We start from the raw sequence: 25172 nt of genomic DNA, 5'->3' as shown, positions 1-25172 counted from the left end.
AAGCCTGTGCCGGCTAAGAAACCTACTAAGAAATAATGTTAGGTTTCGGTCCACCCAGTCAATACACATCACTTTACAGTGAAGAACTGTTTAATTAAAAACATATTAAATATTAGGGACATGTTTCGTCTCTATTTGAGACTTCATCAGCCATAAAATCACGTGGTAGATTACAAAAACCTCATTGTTCAGAAATTGAAACAAGTGGAAGAACCCAATGCCTTTTTAGGGATTATTTCAGAAACGCAAAAGATATTATTTACACAAAGTGACCTCACTTCTTGCAAAAACTTTGTCGTCTTCGATGTTAAAATTGAAATATAACTTGAAATGTGACATGCCCGCCATAATGTCTCGTACGGAATACAATGTCCATTTTTGTTGTCCATATTTAAAACGGAACTTCCTTTATGAACTGTTGAGAAAAGACTGTTGAACAAATATACACATATTTAATGAGGTAGTTTAACACTTCTTGCAAACTTTTTGCAATGTTAAATATGAACGACCTTACTTGAAAACGTTGCAAATATTGTTGGAATCGGGTAGTTTCGGTGTGTTGGCGGGGGAGATCGAAATTCTGGCCTCGGAAATAGGATTGGTACAAATCCATATTGTACCAGGAATGCATAAGCCCTGGCACATTATTGTTATAAATCTTTAATCATTAAAGAACGGCTGAGTTATAAAATCGGAAACAGCTATGCGAAGGAATGTTCTAGTCTCTACCACTTCATGCAAGTGTGAGGGAGACGGCGAGAGAGGGGAACAAGATCAAGTGACGTCAGCACCACATGTTTTTCACCGCCCCTATGGAAAAATCCAGAAATTATTTTGTAACTTCTAAACAGCTTAATACATAAAAATGAGACTATACCAACGTGAAGCCCATATTTCAAAGGCATAATAACAAAAATTTGAGATTGATCCATCCATTCGTTTAGAAGATATGACAAGTAGAAGTTTATCCTACGTAACCACTCGTCTGTCGTTTGACACAGTGAATTCGCCTCCAGCAGGGTATATATAGGTCAACAACTTGAGAGGGATGGTCAGTTGAAATGTGCAACTCAATCATGACTGAAGGTCATGCTGCTTCGTCGCATTGCGCGAGATACGAGTAAGTCGTATTGTACGACTTTGAATTTCATTGTGCGAGATCGTAATAAGTGGAAAACTTCAACCGTGTTGTGAACGTGTGGAATATTATAAAGTGTTATCAAATTGAGTTTCTTACGAATTTCTTGAAGAAATAGTGATCGCGTGATATTAACTGTGTATTTAAGTAGAACTTAGTATAAAAGTGTTAAATTTGCCAAGTTAACAGACTTATGGACTTTGTTAGTTCGACGTATATTTGAACTCTGTTGCGATCACATATGGTAATAAGCATATTGGAAAAATGTGCGTGATAAAATTCAACTTTCAACTAGTGACAATTTCATGAGTTCTGAGACATGTTTCTCGTCTATAATTATGATTATGAACTATTTTAAGTATTATTCCAGTCGAATATTCAGTGATTGATAGGACTGAGTGTAGTCAATTTTCACGTATTTTCCTGATCATTCGACCAGTGTCGTGAGAAAAGGACTGAATATTAAGGATATTTTTTGGTGATATTAGGTAATACGAACCCTTATCACAAAAACTCCCAAATAAAATTCACTTCAGCAGTGAATGCCAGAATTCTAGAGACTGTTGTAGAAGTTGTGTTAATTGCATTTTACTAGTAAATTTAATGGACTGTGACACTCGTTCTAATGCTGAATTTACGACATAATTTGTGGATATTATGAACTGTGCTAATGTCTCACTTCATGTCATCCCAACCGTGTAGCGGAAGACTGTGCTTTCGACTTCAGAAGTGATCTCATTTTATTACCACAGAAACTTGACATGTAGTTAGAACTGTGACATAGACTGTGCTATTTCAAGTCACATATTCACTGCCATATTATAAAAGTGCAAGTACAAACTGTGCTTTTAAACTTACCTCTCTGTGGAATGCAACTCATTATTAAGAATTGACAGTGCTACGTCATGCAGTATAGTGCCAATTGGACTTTCCCGTGTTCCTACATTTCATTTTAAAACACCGGAAATCTTTACAATTGTATTGAATAGGTGGTAACTAACAAAATTAATTAACAAAATTATAAGAATTTGTATCACAAGTAGATCTTCAATACGGACAAAAAATGAAATTTATAACCTGCAACCGGAAATCTTGGCGAAGTATCGTAATCTCGCACTACTTTGAACGTCGTATCTAGCATAGGACAAGCAACTTCAAGGGATTATTCGTGGTATCTTCGAGGGATTATTCATGGTAACTTAGTGGGATTAAGACATGGTAACTTCGTGAGGTAGAACGTGGTTCACTGCTGGTGCTAAGTTTGACTCCAGGCTGTTCGCTGCAAAAGTTCCAGTCATCGAGCTGCAGAGCCGTACTTCAACTACTCTTATAAGCAGAACTCAGGTGATATAAGTATATTTTACATTTTCTTGAGAGAGTAATTACACTTAAACATTAACTGACATTAATTAGGCACTCAATCAGTCTCAATATTCAACAGTGCTACGCATATTAAGTGAAAAGTGCCTGGTCTAACAAAATAATTTTTGATCGTGTGAATTCCAATCCTACTACAGTAGAGTCCCATTAATCCGAACTGAAATATTCAATTTTTAAAAATTCTCCTTATTTAAATGAAGGAACATATTATGGAATTAAGATTTACTTGCATTTTATTAGTCATATTTTACTAGAATAACTTAATGTAAACAATTACACACCATAAACCATCAATCACTGCTCGTTTGTCTTTACAAAGTCTGTTAGTTTCTTTTGCTGTAGTGATTGGAACCTACTCCAGGATGCAGGGTTAAACCAGCGTCTCATAAACATCACATCAGTAGGCGTAGCAGCGCAGTGTTGCCCGACATAGCGTACGGCAAGTGCTATGGACATTTCAAATGACAGTATGTACTATACTGTATTGTAGAAACTACTTTCCTCAGACGGTTGAGGCGCTGGCCTTCTGACCCCAACTTGGCAGGTTCGATCCTGGCTCAGTCCAGTGGTATTTGAAGGTGCTGAAATACGTCAGCCTCGTGTAAGTAGATTTATTGGCAAGTATAAGAACTCCTGCGGGAGAAAATCCCGGCACCTAGGCGTCTCTGGAAACTGTAAAATTAGTTAGCGGGATGTAAAAACAATAACAGTATTATTAGAAAATATTTCCGGTCAATCCGAAAATTTCGTAATCCGAACAGACTCTGGTCCCAATTAATTCAGATTAACGAGACTCTACTGTACTTGTAGAAATTATAGGTCATGTAACAAGACTTTAGGTCATATTTAAATGAACCTTAGATTTCTCTCCAAAACAAGTATAACTGGAGATCAATTTTAAAATGAACTTTAGAATGTTGTTTTTGAAGTCAATGTAATCTGAAGTCATTTCATAACAGCCTAATTGAACTGTAGGGCTTGTTCTACGACAAGTGAACAATTTAAAAATTATGTTTAATTATCTGGAGTGTAGGATGTCTGAAACAAGTGATTGAAAATCATTAATTGGACTGTAGGATTCAGAAAGCAAGTGCAATTTGATATTATGTTTAATGATTTTAAACAGACGTTAGGCTTGCACCAAAAGTGATTAATTTTCCTTGAATTCTAAAAATCTTGGTCAATTGACAAAGTGATTGATTGAAGGTTTATGATCAAAGTTTTTATTTTTTGAATTTGAATCTATGTGTGAAATCTTAAAATGAACTGTAGGGTGTGCTGAAATTATTGAAAGCTGGTATCCATTCTGAACATCGTATGAACCTTAAGTGGATGTGTAGGACAAAGACTCTATTTTGTTCGATCGTAACAGCGTATACAATTCAGTCATTTAATTTCATTTTGAAGAGGTCAATGGAAGATTTAATTTTTGATGAATGAGAAGCAGGATTATTTTCTTGAAATTATCAATAAAATCTTGTCAAAATGTTATTATCATCTATTATTCACCCTGCGAAATCATCCTTCTCTGTACCTGCTCCAATAGCAACCGTACACAACCTGAGATCCTTCCCATGGTCTTGCCCAACAACTATTTCCCGGTACAATATCAGAACATTTAAAAACTTTAACTTGTAAGGAATTCTTACAAATTGAGCTATTCTGGTAGTAGAAATCTGAGCTTTATGAAATAGCCTGTCATATGGCAAAGATCAGCGCTGCATGACCACCATATTCATGGCTTAAATCTTAAAGAAATATTCCTTTTTTAAAACGGCAAGGTCCTCAAATTGGATAAAACTCCCTATAGCTGGTTTACGACTGAGCCTCGCTCTGACTTGCTTCTCGCCAATGAGTTTTTGTAATCTGCCATGTAATTTTATGGCTTAAGTCTCAAATAGAGACGAAACATGTCCCTAATATTTAATATGTTTTTTAATTAAATAGTTTTTCACTGAAAAGTGATGTGTATTGATTGGGTGGACAAAAATCTAACATTGTTTCTTAGTTTTAACTGTATCAATACGGGTCTATACGATGAAGTTCGTAAATTGTACTAAGAACCCTACGCTGGCACAGCAGGGGAAGAAGACAACATCTTCTTCCCTATGCCGGCACAGCAGGAGAAGAAGACATCATCTTCCCTAAACCAGCAGAGGCGGATTGGTCGACCAGGGCTGGGAAATCGCCTCCCAGCCCGTCTAAACAAGAATCGACAGCGGGAAAAAAGAGCGCCCTTACAAGGCGTTCTTCCACCTCTCGTACGAATGGGGTCTCGCGCCCTCCACCTGGAGGGTCTGAGTCTGCGCTCCTCTCATAGGAAGAAACCCCGCCCCTGGACTACGTCAAAGAAATTCAAGGCAGCCGAGGTGATGCACATGGAGCATTTATCTCCATCTTCAGGTGGGGATGTAAGTGTAGGTTAGGTAGCATTTTGCTGCTTCTAACCTAAATCATAGAAGTCCACACTTGCACTGTGGCACTGTTACACTGGAGTTGTAACGGTTATGATAGGCATCTTGCTGAGCTGTGCCAGCTCATTAGCGAGTATAGTCTGCATTCAGGAAACAAATTCAGACCAGGTCATCATACGGTCTTGAGAAATTTTCGACTATACTCGACAGAACGACATTATGCTGACTATGGTGTCATCAACATATCTTGCCCAGAAAAGGATGTTGTTAAAGTTATTATTATCAATTTTGGTGATGAGAGAATCACAGACACTGCTACCACCTTCATTAATCTAAACAACATTGACCCGCATATAAAATTCACACTTGAATCCCAAATTGAACGGAAAATTAATTTTTTAGACTTAACTAGTATCAGGCACCCAAGCTACTTAAGATATAAGATTTTCAGAAAACCCACCCAAACAGTCACTACTATCCGTCAAGATTCTTCACACCTCCAAATTCACAAACAAGCAGCGTACAACAGCATGGTGTACCGAGCCTTCAATATTCCAATGACTAAAAGAGACCTCAAAAATGAGTAGAACACCATTTGTAATATACAGTAGCTAAATCTGATGCATACAGCAGTTTCTTTATTGAAAAAATAATCATAGATATAAATAACCCCTCTCTACCACTTTGAGAAAAGATAAACAAAACAACTCCTCCCTTTCTATCTTTACGTTCAGCGAACAAATTTACAAAGTTACCAACATCTTTAAAAAACATGACGTAAAAGTAGTCTTCAAAACCAACAATAGGAATGCACAAGTCTTACATAATGCCACATCCATAAACAAGTTCAATAGTTTTTCAAAATCAGGAGTATACAGGATTATTTGCAACAGTCGTAATTCTTCTTGCATCGGACAGACCGAGAGGAGTTTTAATATAAGGTACTTGGAACATGTCAATGCCCTGAAGTACAATAAATTTTCAGCTGTAGGAGAGCATATGCATGACTAAAAACAAGATATGGAATTTTTCAAAATCATTAACAAAGGACCTCTCCTTAACATTACTGAAAGCTGCTTCGTACATTTAGATCAATATTTTAACCCAAATCATAATCTTAACACGCAAGAGGTCGCACTTTTTAAATATTTGTTAATAATTTTGTTGCTAGCCACTGTAGGGTTTAGGGCGCTCGTTTCATCCCTCCCCTCCCTCTCTCCTGCCTGACGTTGATTATCATCAGTGTATTGCCTGCTGCGTTCTGGAGAGTTTAAGTTTTCTTTCACTCTCGCATCTGCTGCGGCAAATTGCCTTCGAGCGACCCCTCGCGTAGTGTGTTCTTACATGACTGCATTTCCAAGGAAGTTTCTTAAGTAAAGTTCATGAGGTTTATGGTGGCTTTCATTGAAGTGTGGTGCTGTAGTTTTATCTTGAATTGTGACCAAATCATTCATTGAAATGTACAAATGCAAATGTTGAGGCAATTTGCTCACGCGCGACCTCTCATGTTCTTTAAAAAGTCACGTAATTTTACCAGATTTTGCAAAAACATTTCATTAATTTTTTACATTGAGAAAATACTGTTCCTGGGTAATTATGTTAGTACTAGTTGTAAAGCAGTTAAACAGGGTATATATTTATATTTTTATCAGAGCATTCACTGCAAAAGGAAAATAGCAACTCATCAGAATATTAAGCGTGAGCAATTTGCATTCGCATGACCTCTTGCGTTCTAAAACGGGTGCGACCTCTCGCATGTTAATGACATTTCAGAAAAGTCAAATTTCCCATTTTTAGAAATTTTAAACCAACAAGTCATAATTCAGTTTTTCATAATATTCACAGCACCTTTCCTCAGTAGCCATCTCTTTTCCCACATCCTTTGGCCCTGCCTTAATTCACCCCTTGCTCTGCCCCCATCCTTTTCCTTTGAATCTCACAACTGTTAGTATGAGGCACACAACAATACACCAAGCACCACATGCTGCAATGATAGGTAAGTCTCATATAACCAACGCCATTTGACTAACACGCACACGCTCTCTCTCTCAATTTTATCTATCATTTATTCAGGTTAACTTCATGGACACCACAATGAATTGCGAATTTATACCAGCCACAAATTAAGAATGTGTCAGTTTAACAAGCATTACGGGAACATTTCATTTTATTTACGTTGGTCGATGTGGAAATACCATGTAGCAGTTGTGCGTCAGCTGGTGGTTATTTACAGTGGCATCCAGTAGCTTGCATACTGTTAACTCCACTCAAGTAGATTTGGTGATTGATGATCTGACTGCAGAATCAACATTTACCAGTTCCCGTTTTGCAGTTGAAATTGTAATGATTAGCAGCGATGGACCTAACAATTCTATAATATCAATACAAGAAAGAATCTGGTTGATGAGCATACTCCAGATGCTAAGAATTTTGTCTAATTTATTTTTCAGATTTTACACTTAGTTTATCCCAGATTTAATATTAATTGTGTGTTTATACATTAGTTTTCAATGTCAATTGTATGTTTTTACATTTTAGTTATTAGATGTATTACATTAAGGCTGAATATGGCCATCCAAGGCCGAAACTAGTCCCTAGTTTAGTAATGTAATTCAGTGATATTGCATAATAATTTAATAATTATTATTGAGATCACAATGCAATACAGATCAAAACCATGAAGTTTATATCCTATGATTACGACTTTACTGTCAAAGGCAAGCGCCTCTGAGGAAGACCAAGACAATGACGGCAAGACACACTAGTCACTGACAAGAAGATTGGTCAGCTTGAACTGAGCGTTGCATGGGGTAGCGTAAAATTGTGCTTTAAAAAAAAATATTTTAGTTTTAAATTTCATGGTGCACCTTGCAGCTGCAGGTAAATGCTAAGTCAAGGAAGAAGAATTTGTAACTTTCATCTGGCAAATCATAAACCGCTGAACACTCGTGATTGTCTTTATAAATTATTGGAGCAAATTTTTGTTCAGTTTCCATTTTAGTCGTACATCTTATTGATGCTATGCCCTTCCAGAGTCTTCCTTTCCAGCATTCAGTGTATCTTTTTAAAATATCTTCCCTTCTTTAAACAGAAACATCCAGAAGAGGAGCTAACGTTTGAGTCCATGAAGAAAATCTTGTCCGAGTCACCTGAGAGTAAGAAAGAGGCCGAGGAAGAAAAACGACTTCAGCTGAGTGAAACATTTAGAACAGCAGCATTTGAGGATCTTGTGAGTCGAACACAGGCCAAGGTATGCATATATAAATATAGGAAACATAGAGAGAGCAGTGATTTCCATGTAAGAATGTACAAATAAAGTACACATAAAAGAAGCATGTATGTCCAAAATTTTTGGCTGCATCCTTCATCAGTGGAATATGGAATAAGAATGCTGGTGTTCATTGTTGACCGAGCTCAATAGCTGCAGTCGCTTAAGTGTGGCCAGTATCCACTATTCGGGAGATAGTGGGTTTGAACCCCACTGTCGGCAGTCCTGAAGATGGTTTTCCGTGGTTTCCCATTTTCACACCAGGCAAATGCTGGAGCTGTACCTTAATTAAGGCCACGGACGCCTCCTTTCCACTCCTGTCCCATCGTCGCCATACGACCTATCTGCGTCGGTGCTGAGTAAAACAACCTGCAAAAAAAAAATCATTGTTGACAAGTAGATGCTGTTGTGAAGTAAAGGAAGGGAGGAGATGGGCAAGACAGCAGAATAGAAAAGGGGAGCTGTTACCTGATATCAAGGCCAGGTGCTTCCCTGAACCTGAGCATCAGTTGTCATTCTTCGGAATCTTTAAGGGCAGGAGGGTGGAGAGAGGAGGGGTATTGTTTTAGATCTTCAGCTCTCAATCATCAAATGTTGTTTAATGGAACCTGGCTTTAATTGTATCCACATGTTTCTTTTTGCATGCTTACATGATAAATCACTACTTTCCATCTGTTACCTGTTGGTTTTCTTACCTGAGTATACATACATAACAATTGATTGCCATGAATCAAATTACTGTAGAAAACATTATAGAGAAATGTATTATGGTGCTGTCTGTTATAGAATGACATTCTACAAAACAAGCTAAACGAGATCTTCAGCAAGCTGTCCACGGGATTGGCAGATGGTCTTCGTGCACCACCAACTCCTACTCCCAGCTCCAAGCAGGAAAACGACGCCTTGCGGAACAATCCTCCTGCTTACGAGGTTCACTTCCCGGAGTTGTTCGTGTACTGATCTCTTTATTTTGTTATGTTTACTGAAATGTTAATGTAAAGTCTGTGGACCCAATGTTAAATGTTGGTGTAATACTGGAGATCAGACATGTTGTACAACCTCACGGGAAGACCATCCCAGTAGTCACCTGTAAGTTTGTACTCGATGTATTTAAACTTTTACCGTTATCCTTAGACATGAGAGAGGTTGGTTTGAATACAGTCTTCGAACCTTCTTGAAGTGCTCTTCCATGTTTTCTCATTTCAACCCCTGGAAAATACTGGATGTTATCTTTCTCATTGGCTACCCTTCTCAGTGATGTCCCTGTTAATTAAACACATACACACCAGTACAAACAACCAGCAACACTTTCAAACCTGTAGCAAGTATGAAGGATTGATGACCACTATGCTCCACGTCCCTAGGCAGGGATGTATTTATTAAGATACACGGAGGTAAGCAATAAGGACTGCAACCTATCCAATCCATTAACAAATGTGTATATTAACAAGAAATGACAGCTCAGTCCTCTTCAAGTGAGCTGTTTGAACAGATTTTAAAGAGAACAACACTTAGTGTATATCTTCATGAACTGCATGAAGTCCACCTGATGAAGCTGACTTCTTTCCCATTATTGCTATATTCATATTGTATTGGCAGGCATATTCACACATGAATATCAATCTACTATGAAAGTCCTGCAAGAACAGAATAAGAAAGTGTGTATTTTGCTTCAGCACGACTTCTGAAGTCATCCTGTGTTGCTTTATAGAAGTATAAAGCAGAATTCCCATGAATTAAAATATGTTACTTAAACAAGCAATCTCACTGTAATTTAAACATCCTGAGTTTGTACAACTCATAGGCCATCAACTTGTTGCTCTGTGGAGCAGGCACTACTTGCTCTGCCTCGTGATGGCCGACTACTGAGGAAGAACAGAGCAGCAAATAGGCTTCATGCATACCATGGCAGTACAGTAACCACACAGAGAGAATGCTACCAAATGAATACATTCATGCATGTTGTCATTGCTGTTCTTATTTGGAGTATGGATCATGCAGAATGACCAGGATAAAAATAAGATAATACTTCAGGGAAAGAAAATTACTCTTCGACAATGGAAAAATTTTAAATAATGCATTATAATGTTTCCTGAATAAATTTACTTTCATTACATTCACAAACCAAGGTTTTGTGACACTTTTCATATTTATTTTATGAAAATACAATTTAATTTGTCTACTTCTAAGGTATATTTTTTGTATACTGAACTATCTTCCAAGGGGAATGAAATCTTATATACCAACTGGGCTTGAATGTGGCACATTGCGAGAATATCACCACTGAGCTTCAGTATGCATGATGTCACAAACTTCCCATCAGTGTCTAAGTGAACAGCTCCCGCCCCTCCAAAGTGCTGAGCAGGCTGGCTCCAAATGCATTTCACTCTGAGGGCCGGTTCAACCATCTGCTGGTAAAGTGGCTGGCAGCTGCCAGGAAGGTAAACTACCTGGGGATGTAAATCAGCTGGTACTTTGGCTTGCGTGCAGCTTGCGCGGAGGTAGCTACCCGGAACTAGATACCAATATAGAGAGTTGGCTAGACTGATTTTCAGCGACTTCTCGCTTTTGAGTGTGGTGCTATCTATCGTCAGATGTATGAAGCTCATTTTGATTCTTATTTTCCTGTGCTTGCATCTGCTAATTATCACCAAAAAGCCTAATATAGGGAGTCTTAAGAGTTATGGACAACGATTTATGTCAAGCTTTCATGATTTTCATCTATGACCTTCAAAATAAATACCTAATTGGGATTTAAATCTCGAGATTACATTTTCTTACGCTAGTTATAACCTGTCATGTAAGGCAGCATTTCTGGAAAGTATTCTTGGAGTAGATTGGTGAAGTCACTCGCTCCATAATAGAAGGTACGCAGGTTTTCATCGTCTTTCTAATTTACATTTAAAAATTTATTTTCATTCCCTGGCGTTGTTCTTAACTCTTTTATGTGCTTCCATACACACACACACACACACACACACACACACACACACACATCTTCCTTACGGACTTATTGTCTTTGAGCATTCTATCTGCAGGCTTCTGTGAATTAAGTATCTCCACAATGTTCTATTTGCAACTAGCTCTGTGACCTCGTTTAGTTCCACATGCTTCCATTTATTGATAATGCATTTCATTCTAATGTTTAACTTTATGAAGATACAGTTGGAAGTAAAGAACTAATCGGGGTAAATATCCATTCATACGAAAAGGAATTCGGGAATGTAATAGTTTCCAGTTTCTTCGAAATCAGTTACAAGAAGACTATTTAAATAACTGATAGGGGATCTGCTACCTGGGTGACAGTCCTATATGCTGTATTGATCATAAAATCACTTTCTATAAGTAGCACACATATAAAGCACTTTCTTAGTAGACATAACATTGTGATTAAACATTTCAATGAAATATATTAGGTATTTCAAAAGAATGTATGAAGAGACATACAGATTAATACAACGCTAATAATGGAAAAAAAAAAAAAGATTTGTCATAATGAAGACTCGAACTTGCATACTTTGTATTATGAAGCGAGCGTGTTAGCCATTACGCTACAAGAACACTTGGGGCAATTAGGATAAATACACAAAGTTATACGTGGTGTCTGAAAACTGAAAAAGTAGAAAATTAAAGCCCATTTGAAATGATTACCAAATAGGTTTTGATTTTATATCCTTTTAGAGTTTCTTTGTGAAAGCTTGACGTATAAAATGTGTTCCCTACGCTACCGATGCGAGAGGCTGGTGTGACCATTGCAATTCATGGGAAGCATTAATGTTCAAAATCCTGCAATACAAAATCGATCACTGTTACAGTATCATGCTTTTTTCAGTATACTAAGCTAATTTAAGTTGTATGTCACCAGAAATACAGCTAATAATATTGAGCCCTCAAAGTGGCTGATAAATTACGCACCGGTAACTACGATTTATGCTGCCGATAGCGCTACCTGGGAGTGGTCAAACGGAAACATCCTTTTATATGGAGGGCAAGTTTTGCGCTACTTTACCAGTAGGGGTAGAACCGGACCTGAGTTGATGATATACCTGGTATAACCAAAAGGTGAAAACTGCAGTGCGGGGACACTGTAGTATGGTACCAAATCTTGTTCTTCGGTGTAAAGCTCACCCTAATGCAGTGGCAGCCTTTATTTAAACATCTGTTCCCTAAAAAATTAATAGCCAGTGATATTGAGGAATGTTATCGTAACCCAACAGTTTTAAATTAGAAAAAACAATCTCGGGCTCTGGCATTTTGTACATGAATTAAAACTCTTTCTTAGTTAATTGGTCATTGTAATAAGTGAAAAGAAGTTTAGACTTTGATCCCAACTCCTCCGTTCATTTTCATTGGGTAGTCATCATAGCTTCACTTGCTGCTGTGTGGAAAATTCATGATTCTTGTTGGTTTTCTGTACTTTTTATAAAGAAAGAAGAAAAGAGAGATGCTGTTTCCAATAGCTATTGGGGGAACTTCAATGGAATATCACTGTGCTATTTGATAGTCTGCCAGTTTCAACATTTTTTCATAGGTAATTTATGAAGAGATGTATAGTTTCATCATCAGTAAGTAGCTGAAATGTTGTACTTGTTGAAGTTTTCAGTGTTCTTAAATTAATGATCTGTTTGTAAAGCAGCCAAATTCAGTGGACCAATTAGAAAACAAATCAACTTCGGCTCTCTCTGTAATTACATTCACATTTTAGTGTAGAAATATTTACTGTGTAGTAATATACAGCTTCCCTTGTGCAGCAGAAATCCAGTAGGTGTAATACTGATGACCCTTTAGATATGACCACCAGATAGAAGTGCTGTCCTAAACCATGGATGTTTTTACCCTTAGTTTTCAGGGTGCAGTCCTAGACTTCTCCCTTGTTACTAGCCAACATTCCATTGCTGACACCCTTTTCCTCCAATTTACATGCCCCCATGTATGAGATACTGAATGACATTTTTTCTTCCTCTATATCTGAGCCACGATGTGTTCTCAGTCTGAGTATGATCAAACGCAGTGAAAATATATGATGACATCAAGAGTGGACAAATTCACAGCATTCGTTGACATACTCTCTTTTCCCTGTATAGTGCAGAAATGTCGAACTGAACCTCTGTAGAACTGCTTCCTCGTGGTGGCCATATCATACAGCTTGAGATTTCCCCAATACAAATCAGACAATAAAATATTGTTATTTTGTTCCTATTGAGGTTTTCTCGAATACCATGTGTTTCAGTTATGCAGCAGTGGGTAAGAACACAGGATCAGCCATTTTGAAGTGACATTGATTGTATAATAATTGAGTTTCCAGTTGGTCTGGATGACTATCATGCCCTGTGATCCCAGTATGAAAATGTATTATTAATTTCCTTTACTTTGGTTGAATGCATACTTTTTTCTAAAACAGTAGATATGTAAGGTGAAAGAAAATATTTAGTATAATATATAAAATACATTTTGAGCTGCAGAAAGTTTATTGAAGATTTTTTCAGGGGCAGATGGTTTAACATATATGCAGATCGACAGAAAGACTTTCCAACTGCATATCTGAAGGTGAACAGAGAAGTGTAAGCACCCAATTTGAGTTTGTCACACTACACTTGCATGAATTGGCTTAGTATATGGTAAAAATACACACTCACTGGGAAAAAAAGCAAAACACTATGTAGGCTATTTCAGACAAATTTTAATGTTAGTCCATTTGAAACCTGGTGAAAATCAAATATTATGACATTACAACAATATGCCAATACATTTTAAATTAAATAGCCTATTTGAAAAGTTTCAGCCAATAATTGAGAAACAGTATTTATCGTGACAACCACAACAGTCCAAATTTGGAAATGTCGAAACCTGAAGCTCTGCACAGTTTCATATGCAGTCCATTTGTCCACATGTTTTCAACACATTTCCATTGCCTCAGTAACATATTACCACCTCTAGCCACAGTTACAGCTGTGACTTGATCGGGTATGCACAGGATGCAGTCTTGAATGTTCCCTTGTGGTATGAGCTCCCATTCTGTCTGGAGCACAACCCGAAGTTGAACCAGTGTGTCAGGGGAAAGACTTCTAGCTTATCTCCCAAGCATATCACAGACATCCACTATCGGGTTTAGGTTGGGGCTATGAGCAGACCATACCATGCACTCGATTCCGACTTCATCCAGGTGCTCGCCTGCACAAACAGCAACGTGTGGGCAAGCATTGTCATACATCAGGATAAATTTCTCACCGATGACACATGCAAAAGGCACCACATGATCCATTAAAATCGTGATGTATCAGTGGGCCGCCAGACTTCCATTCTCAATGAACACAAGCTCCGTGTGCGCATCAGTGGTAATTCCACCCCAGACCATCACAGTGCCTCCATTGAATACTGTCCTTGCAGAGAAAGTACAGGGTGAATAATGTTCTCTGGACCTTCTTCATAGTCTCTCCCTTCTATCTGGGGTCTTCAAATAGAATCTGGATTCATCCGTGAACTGCACTGAGCTCCACTGCTCCACAGTCAAACTTAGCTGGGCATTGGCGAATTGCATCAGAGAGGCGCGGTGCTCACGTGTAAGCAGAGGTCCTGCGACGGGCTTCTTGGACTTTAAATCCGCTTCATACAACCTCCTCCTTACTGTACTGACCTTTCGCTGATGTTCATGCCCCCTACTTACTGCAAACGATCTCTGGGCTCCACAGCTGTGGTGTGTCGATCATGAAGAACTTGCATTTACGAGAAAGTGATCATTACGCTCGGTAGTGCTTCTCCTACGACCAGAACCGGGCTTCCTGGTATAGATATTGTCCTCTCTGTACCTTTTAACAGTTCTGTACATGCCTACAACGTCTGCTACATAGCATATACTGCACCCATCCTCCACTAATGTCATGGCCCTTGCTGTGTTTTCAGGTGAATGAGCCATTATGATCTGACTTAGAAGCAAGACTGTTGAAACAAGCTATAATGTCCACAAAAATATTGGCATGAGAATTCACAACAATAAACCTTAAGACAGCTTTTTGTGGTTATTCTTGCCCAAAAGCAGAAAACGGTAATATTGTGATTGTCACAAATAATGTTTATCAGTTATTGTGCTGAAACCTCTCAAATGGGCTAATTAATTTATGACGCATTGCCATATTGTTGTAATGTCATAACCTTTACTGGTAATTTATACAAGGTTTCAAATAATCTAACATTAAATTTTGTCTGATGTAGTTTTTCATTTTTTTTTTTTTTTTTTTTTTTTTTTTTTTTTTTTTTTTTTTTTTTTTTTTTTTTTTTTTTTGCTGAGTGTATGTTTGTGGTATATTGTAAAAATATGTATTTATTCAGTGTCAAATATATGGTCATAAGTTGAGGTCAGATCAGTTGTTATTTGACAAATGAACTTGCTTTGTAATGAGAGAGTATAATTCTGAACAGTACAGCATAAACATGTGGAAAAAAACAGACACAAGTGACTGTGACAGAAAAATTTCTGCGAAATATATATATTAGACCAACCGTTCCAGGTCGATCTTAAAAAATAATGTTGATTATTCAGCGCGCACTATAATAATAATAATAATAATAATAATAATAATCGTATGGCCTCAGCTACCGTGTGCAGACATTTCAATTTGACGCCATCTGGCTGTCTGCTCGTCAATTTCGACGTTCCGTTTTACTCTAGGCCCCCACTAGATGGCAGATCGAGTAAACCGAAACTCTCTTGGGTGTCTATGGCTGAGATTTAATGAATTTTGTCGGGTAAACACCAAATGTGTCACCAGAGATCTTTTACATGCCGACATCGCACGACATGGAGTATCGAATGGACTTTTTCCGCCCTTCAAAAATCCGACTACCTCTGCCGGGTTTGAACCCGCTATTTTGGGATCCGGAGGCCGACACACAGCGCACTATGAAAACCTTATCTTAGGGTCAGTCTGTACAGACTGGAAAGAAAATATTGATGTTTGACAAGGCATATCACCATCTTCTAAAGAAATGCAAGATACTTGGTAAATAAACTTGATTTACTACACAATGAAATGGCGTATGGCTTTTAGTGCCGGGAGTGTCCGAGGACAAGTTTAGCTCGCCGGATGCAGGTCTTTTGATTTGACGTCCGTAGGCGACCTGCACATCGTGATGAGGATGAAATGATGAAGACGACACATACACACAGCCCCCATGCCAGCGAAATTAACCAATTAAGGTTAAAATTCCCAACCCTGCCGGGAATAGAACCGGGACCCCTGTGACCAAAGGCCAGCACTCTAACCGTTTAGCCATGAGTATTGTATTAACACACAATACTCTAGTGCCCGACCAGTCTGATGGTAATTTTCTATGTCATCTCAACAGCAGCAAACGTATGTTTTGACACTGTCAGTGTTGCCAACTTAGCGGATTTTCCGCTAAATTTGGCGGAATTAGAAGACTGTCGGCTGAGAAAAATATAATTTAGCGGACACGCCTACAAGTTTTAGCTCGCCGGCTCGTAGGCAGGGGGTTAATCCCAGTGAAACTCACAGATCCGGTGATTGCAGAGATTTACTATTATTATTATTATTATTATTATTATTATTATTATTATTATTATTGCTCATTTTTATTGCTCATTATTTTTTTTGCTAGTTGTTTTACATTTAAAGATAAAAATTTCATTGTTCCGTATTGAAATTATTGATGTTAAAAATTAAATAACTGGAGGTTCAACCTATTCAATACTCAAAAGAAAGAAACGTAGCAGTCACATTTCTATTTAAATGGGACCGGTTTCGACCTTAGTCTAGGTCATCATCAGCCATAAAAAACATGTAAAATGTTTAAGAATGTTGGAGGTCAGTTTTTCACTGTTAGGCACAAAGACACGACATCACATTCTGTTCTGCACAAAGTCACAACATTAACAATCAACTTGTGAAGATCAAAAAGGCTTGAATTCGCAGACGAACAGATCTGTAGATGAAAGCCGCCAGCTCCCGGTGACTACGTGGCACACTCAAGGTCACGCACTGCGGCCAAACACCAAAGCAGAGTGGAGAACGTTTCGAAGGTCCAGAACCTGTCACGGCTGCGGGAAGCCAAGTACGTATATAAAAATGTTTACCAAGATCTTAGCTTGAGTACGGGTGCTCATTCGGTTATACTAATTGGCATCGTACATTTTTATATACGTACTTGGCTTCCCGCAGCCGTGACAGGTTCTGGACCTTCGAAACGTTCTCCACTCTGCTTTGGTGTTTGGCCGCAGTGCGTGACCTTGAGTGTGCCACGTAGTCACCGGGAGCTGGCGGCTTTCATCTACAGATCTGTTCGTCTGCGAATTCAAGCCTTTTTGATCTTCACAAGTTGATTGTTAATGTTGTGACTTTGTGCAGAACAGAATGTGATGTCGTGTCTTTGTGCCTAACAGTGAAAAACTGACCTCCAACATTCTTAAACATTTTACATGTTTTTTATGGCTGATGATGACCTAGACTAAGGTCGAAACCGGTCCCATTTAAATAGAAATGTGACTGCTACGTTTCTTTCTTTTGAGTATTGAATAGGTTGAACCTCCAGTTATTTAATTAGTTGTTTTACATCGCACAGACACAGATAGGTCTTACGGCGACGATGGGACAGGAAAGGGCTAGGAGTGGGAAGGAAGCGGCCGTGGCCTTAATTAAGGTACAGCCCCAGCATTTGCCTGGTGTGAAAATGGGAAACCACGGAAAATCATTTTCAGGGCTGCCGACAGTGGGGTTCAAACCTACTATCTCCCGAATACTGGATACTGGCCACACTTAAGCGACTGCAGCTATCGAGCTCAGTTTGCTCATTATTTGAGATCGGATTTCTTGGCGGAATTTTCGCGTAATTTTAGTAGTATTTAGCGGATCTTAAAAATATAAGTTGGCAACACTGGACACTGTTACCTTTTTCTGTTTAAAAATGAGGGAATGGCTATTCTAGAGCATTATTAAAACATGTATCAAGTGTCCATCATCGGCTGTAACTCGATCCGAGTATATATAACTTCTTCCTGCATACATTGACCAGTTCAACTCAGTTTATGGATCTGTTTACGATGACTAAACAGACCAATTCTGGCATAAAACGTACGCCCACACAAATCACACTGAATGGATGTAGGAGGGCGGGGTTGTAATTGACAGAGTCTTCTTGCTTATCGCTTGGCCTCTTGATGTCTGCGGCGTTCTCTTTCAAACAAGTTGACAGCAGTGGATGTAGTGTTCCGCCACAGCGAGCGGTCCACAGCACATTCTTCCCATGTCTGTATATCTATACCAGTTGTCTTCATGATGTGTTTCAGCAGGTCCGTAAAACATTTCAGAGGGGCTCCATGAGGTGTACTGCCAGAGCAAAGTTCACCCTAAAGAATTTGGCGGGGAAGCCTGGTATCACCCATGCGGTGAACATGGCCTAACCATCTCAGTTGATGAGCGATGATTGTTGCCTCAATGCTATTTAGCTGTGCTTTGTCGAGAACTGCCTTGTTGGTCACATAGTCCTCCCACTTAATATTGAAGATGAATCTCATTTTCTGTTGGTGGAAGCGCTCAAGTTTTTTGATATCACAGTGAGTGTCCAAGTTTCACAGCCATACAGTAGCATGGGAAAGATAACAGATTTGTACACCATGAGTTTGGTATGCAGTTTTAGGTCGTTATTCATGAAGACTCTGTGCATTAACCGTCCGAATGCTGCATGACCAGCCCCAATTCTTTTATCAACATTTTGTTCACGGGTACACCGTTTAGACAAGAGGCTTCCAAGATATGAAAAGTGATCAGCCTGTTTCAGTGTTGTGTCTAAGATGGAAATACTAAACTCAGGAAGTTGTGTAAGAACCTTCGTTTTTTTCGCATTGATGGCAAGACCAAAGCGATCGTATGCAGTTTTAAAGCAGTTGACTGACTGTTGTAGTTCTGCAGGTGTTAGTGCAGGAGATGCGGTGTCATCAGCATACTGCAGTTCTGTCACCCGGGTAACCAGAGTACATCTTTGTGAGCGAAGTCTTCCCAGATTGAAAAGGCCTCCATCAAAACAAAATTTAAACTCCATGCCTAAGTTGTTTGCAGATGATTCATGCAACATGGCAGCCATGTAGTGCAAAGAGTGTAGGAGCAAGCACACAGCCTTGTTTCAATCCATGAGTGATTGGCAACGAATCTGATACTGAGTTACCATGAAGAACCTGTCCAGACATGCCATCATGAAGAGCTTGAACCAATTCCACATAACGTTCAGGACATCAAAATGTCTCAATACTTTCCACATAGTAGATCTTGGTACTGAATCCAAGGCTTTTTCCAGATCATAGAAAACTAAGTACAGAGGCTGCTGCTGTTCTCTGCATTTTTTCCTGGAGTTTTCTAGCACAGAAGATCATATCTTGTGCCTCTGAAGGTTCGGAAACCACATTGAGACTCGGGCAAAATCCTCTCTGAGATAACTTGGAGCCGGTTTAGTAGAATTCTTATGAGAATTTTACCTGTAATTGACAAAAGCGATATACCACATTAGTTCCCACATACACTACGATCGCCTTTCTTGAAGATAGTGATGAGGGTAGCATTCTTCAAGTCGTCAAGTACTTCTCAAGATTCCCAAATCAAGAGGATGAGTGTGAAAAGCCTAGTCTTCAAGGATATACCTCCATTTTGTATCAGTTCCAGAGGGATGTTATCAGGACCAGGAGCCTTTCTTGGTTTTAGTTGATTGAGTGCTTTGGTTGAAGTCTCTATATGATGTAGATGTTGATTCCCATAGAGAATCTGAAATATTTGTCCCGAATGAGTAAATTTATAATACCAATATAAATGGTCCGTTATTGGACATTATAAATTTTCCAGCTAACTCATTCCTCGTTGCCAGCGTTTCGCCCCCATGTGCTAGGTTGGGCTCGTCAGTTGGTACGTAGCACCACCTACCAAGACGCATGGCTATTGCATACTGTGGAGGGCACTGCGTAGGCTACTTAAAGCCACCGGCAGTGCCAATGCACTATGAGAGACTTTGTCTCACTACCAAAAATTGATGCCTGCTTGGCCATCAGATGATGTAGATGTTGATTCCCATAGAGAATCTGTAATATTTGTCCCGAATGAGTAAATTTATAATACCAATATAAATGGTCCGTTATTGGACATCATAAATTTTCCAGCTAACTCATTCCTGGTTGCCAGCGTTTCGCCCCCGTGTGCTAGGTTGGGATCGTCAGTTGGTACCTAGTACACCTACCAAGACGCATGGCTAGTGCATACCGTGGAGGCCACTGCATAGGCTACTTGAAGCCACCGGCAGTGCCAATGCACTATGAGAGACTTTGTCTCACTACCAAAAATTGATGCCCGCTTAGCCATCAGATGATGTAGATGTTGATTCCCATAGGGAATCTGAAATATTTGTCCCGAATGAGTAAATTTATAATACCAATATAAATGGTCTGTATGTAGGTGGAATGTCCATCCATGGTTGTTGGGGCTACTGAGGGACATTATGAAGAAAGTACTCAGCAACCTTAGAGACACAATTTAGAAGTGAAGAGAAATGTTCCAACGCTCTAAAATTTCTCCGTTATCGGTTAAAATGATGGAGTTGTCAGCAGTCTTCAATGTCCTGATGATCGAATTGGACCATATTATATCTCCTTTATGCCAGCATAGAAGTTTTGCAGGACACGGGCATCAGATAGTCTTTGCAGTTCTTCAGTTTTTTTGTTGCCACTAGTTATTCTTAATTTCCCTAATTTGTGCCTGACCTTTTCCTTTAAGTGCTAAGAATTGTGATTTTTTCAAATTGGAAGACGGCTCTTGAAGATAGGTTAGGTGGGCTTCCCGTTTGGCATTGATGAGACATTTAATTTCTTCATTATTTTCATCAAACCAGTCCTGTCTTTTTTCCCTCACAAAACTAATTGTTTCCTCAGCTGACTCAGTGATGACCTTCTGAAGCGTGAAGCGTGGCCCATTCCTGATTTGTACTATCACTGCTGACTATATGTCTAGCCAGTTTGTTTGAGATTGCATTTCTGTAATCTGTAGCAATGAATTCAATTTGAAGTTTAGAAGTATCAAATTTCTTCCTGAGCAGGTTATGGATGGATCTTCTTGGTTTGAGACAGATTGAGATTCTCAACTGGCAGAAAAGGAGCTTATGATCTTCCCAGCAGTCATCTATGTTTCTTGCGGTCCTTGTAACAAGAACATCTTTTTTTATCAAATTTCTTGGTGATAATATAATCAAGGATATGCCAGTGCTTTCAGTGAGGATGCATCCAAGTGGTCTTGTAGTGATTAGGTAGGCAGAACTGAGTATTGGTAATGAAGAGTTCATGCTCAGCACATAAACCAAGGAGCAGTAGACCATTAGCTTTACAGTTGCCAAGTCCATGTTTTCCCACCACATTGCCCCATGATTGGTGATCTTTACCAACTCTGGTGTTGAAATCACCAAGTAGTAAGAGTTTATCTCTTGGTGGTACTTTGGTATGGTAGTGCTCAGCAGGTTGTAGAATTGATCTTTAGTTTCTACATCAGCATCCAAGGTGGGAGCATATGCAGAGATGAGTGTCATAGATTTGCCTGCAGAGAGTGGGATTCGGAGAGTCATAATTCATTCACTGACTGCAGTTGGAGTTAGCTGATAATCATTCACCAGTGTGGTCTTCACAGCAAATCCCACACCATGAATGTGGTGTTCTCCCTCATCTTTTCCCCTCCAGAAGATTGTGTAGCTTGAGCTGACCTCTGTAAGTTTACCTTCACTGGACAGTCTGGTTTCAGCAATATCATTCATTCAATATCAATGCAATATCATCATTCATTCATTCATTCATTCATTCATCGTTCATTCACCCAAGCGCATGGATGACAAGCGCTGTTCTTCTCTCAAGTCTGTTATTGTCTTTCAAGTCAAGTAGGGTTCGAACATTCCAGGTTCCTGTAATCACAAAGTTTTGGTAATCTTCGTTTTTCGACCACATAAGGGGTGACCCGCTGGGTGCAGCCTCCCAGCCGGCTGAGAGTGTGACTACCGATGTTAGCCCACATTTTCTAAGGCCTTCCCCATTCAGGGTGGGCAACGGTGATCTTAAATAGGCCTGCCCAAACACAGATGCAGGACCATATTTTTGAGTAGTCACCAAGTGTCCATAGTACTTATATAAATCAAACCATATATTTATCACTGGTCTTTCTCTAATGATTCAAATAGGTTATCAGTGATCCGGTTCCCTGGATTTTCTTGCTAGGCGGTCCATGCCCATTAACCCTTAAAAACAGCCGCTAGTATTTTCATGGCCCAGACCCTCTCGCATACCAAGTAACAACTCAGCCAAACCAAAGTGAGATACGTTAGATAGAAGCCACCAAGCTGTCCTTGGTCTACTGCTGCATGCTTTGGAGGGTATATACTGTACACGCACTAGTGAGTGTAATAGTCAGTTTGAGCTATCATGCAGGGCCGTTGGAAGCAGATGAACAATGTCTGACTTTGCCATGAGGTTGGCAAAAGTCATTCTGAAGAAGAAAATTTTAAGGGTATATAACACTTCTATATTAAATGCTACAACAGAACTTCCATTTTGTAACCTTTAATGAGACTGTAGTGAACATGTTTTGAGCATACTTTGACAAAAAAATTAATGAAACTACTTCAAAGTTAAATAAAATGTTGCTGTCCAAAGTTAAACCTATAATAGAGCAACATTGGACGCCTACTAATTTTCAGTGAATAAATTTGATTAGTCCAAAGTTGGCCCTGGAAATGGTAATATTGAACACAAAATGTTCACTCAGGAATATTAAATCACTCTTTCACCCTCAAATTAGGCAGGTTCAGCATCTATTCATCCACCTGAAGATGTGATGGAAAACTGTAGTTGAACCAGTCTTTTGTGCTGACCACTTCTAGGATTGGAAGAAGACTCGTTATGTCATCCATAGATATTTCAAATGTATCTTCTATATTTCTTCAACATTATTAACAAACACACATCTGTCACCTGTTACACACTTAAGCCCTACTGTTTCAAATTCATCTTCACTGAGATGTGGTGTAACTTGACATGCATTGTGATACACCTTCTTCTTATCACAGAATCTGGTAATTATAAAAGTCCCAGCAGTCACCTCTGGGATTACATTATCTTCAACATTACATTCCTCCGAACTTCCTTCAGAACTCTCAAAATTGGCTTCAGTGATGCTTCTTCCAGGGTCAGTTCTTATCCTCTTGCTCCTAGGTTGTTTAGACGTTCCTTCCCCATACCTCATACTTTTCAGCATTTTCAGAAGTGAATCTGACAAGTTTTGACTAACCCTGCTGTGTTCTGATGATGATATCCCAACTTCTTTATCAAACGGATAAATCCCACAAGCAGCAAATCCGCTTTTCATAGAGTTCTGGATGCTTTCTGACAAGTTCTCAAAAAGGTTTCTCAGTAATAACGATTCTTCGGGATCCCTCTCAGATGCAAATGTTTCACTTCCTGTTCCTCCAATATTTGTCTCCACTTCTCTTTAACAGATCTAAACATTGCAACATCCAGGGGTTGATAAATATGTGTAGAGTTTGAAACTAAACACACATAACAAATATTATTCTCCTGGTAAGCTTGAATAATGCTTGATACACTGACTGACAGTGACAATGCAACACCAAGGAGGAGTGGTTCGAAAGGGATGAAAGTTGGGGAAAAAACAGAGACGGCACGGATGAATAATTGATGTTTATTTCAAACCGATATGCAGGTTACACAATGCGCACGGCATCGACTCAGTAGGATGTAGGACCACCGCGAGCGGCGATGCACGCAGAAACACGTCGAGGTACAGAGTCAATAAGAGTGCGGATGGTGTCCTGAGGGATGGTTCTCCATTCTCTGTCAACCATTTGCCACAGTTGGTCGTCCGTACGAGGCTGGGGCAGAGTTTGCAAACGGCGTCCAATGAGATCCCACACGTGTTCGATTGGTGAGAGATCCGGAGAGTACGCTGGCCACGGAAGCATCTGTACACCTCGTAGAGCCTGTTGGGAGATGCGAGCAGTGCGTGGGCGGGCATTATCCTGCTGAAACAGAGCATTGGGCAGCCCCTGAAGGTACGGGAGTGCCACCGGCCGCAGCACATGCTGCACGTAGCGGTGGGCATTTAACGTGCCTTGAACACGCACTAGAGGTGACGTAGAATCATACGCAATAGTGCCCCAAACCATGATGCCGCGTTGTCTAGCGGTAGGGCGCTCCACAGTTACTGCCGGATTTGACCTTTCTCCACGCCGACGCCACACTCGTCTGCGGTGACTATCGCTGACAGAACAGAAGCGTGACTCATCGGAGAACACGACGTTCCGCCATTCCCTCATCCAAGTCGCTCTAGCCCGGCACCATGCCAGGCGTGCACGTCTATGCTGTGGAGTCAATGGTAGTCTTCTGAGCGGACGCCGGGAGTGCAGGCCTCCTTCAACCAATCGACGGGAAATTGTTCTGGTCGATATTGGAACAGCCAGGGTGTCTTGCACGTGCTGAAGAATGGCGGTTGACGTGGCGTGCGGGGCTGCCACCGCTTGGCGGCGGATGCGCCGATCCTCGCGTGCTGACGTCACTCGGGCTGCGCCTGGACCCCTCGCACGTGCCACATGTCCCTGCGCCAACCATCTTCGCCACAGGCGCTGCACTGTGGACACATCCCTATGGGTATCGGCTGCGATTTGACGAAGCGACCAACCTGCCCTTCTCAGCCCGATCACCATACCCCTCGTAAAGTCGTCTGTCTGCTGGAAATGCCTCCGTTGACGGCGGCCTGGCATTCTTAGCTATACACGTGTCCTGTGGCACACGACAACACGTTCTACAATGACTGTCGGCTGAGAAATCACGGTATGAAGTGGGCCATTCGCCAACGCCGTGTCCCATTTATAGCTCGCTACATGCGCAGCACAGCGGCGCATTTCACATCATGAGCATACCTCAGTGACGTCA

General features: G+C 39.9%; 1 protein-coding gene across 1 annotated transcript in view; it reads left to right on the top strand.

The window, feature by feature from the left end:
- Positions 1-15427, top strand: part of stmA (Protein EFR3 homolog stmA) — a 150015-nt gene extending 134588 nt beyond the window's left edge. Inside the window, exons 15-16 of the mRNA XM_067150356.2 lie at positions 8024-8182; positions 8987-15427. Of these exons, the coding sequence (XP_067006457.1) occupies positions 8024-8182; positions 8987-9160 (333 nt within the window). The 3' untranslated portion in view covers positions 9161-15427. The remainder of the gene's footprint in view (positions 1-8023; positions 8183-8986) is intronic.
- The last annotated feature ends 9745 nt before the right edge of the window (positions 15428-25172 follow it).

The sequence above is a fragment of the Anabrus simplex genome, chromosome 6, assembly GCF_040414725.1.
Source record: "Anabrus simplex isolate iqAnaSimp1 chromosome 6, ASM4041472v1, whole genome shotgun sequence".
NCBI lineage: Eukaryota > Metazoa > Arthropoda > Insecta > Orthoptera > Tettigoniidae > Anabrus > Anabrus simplex.
Note: the sequence above shows the minus strand (reverse complement) of the source record. Positions and strands in the feature narration are given on the sequence as shown.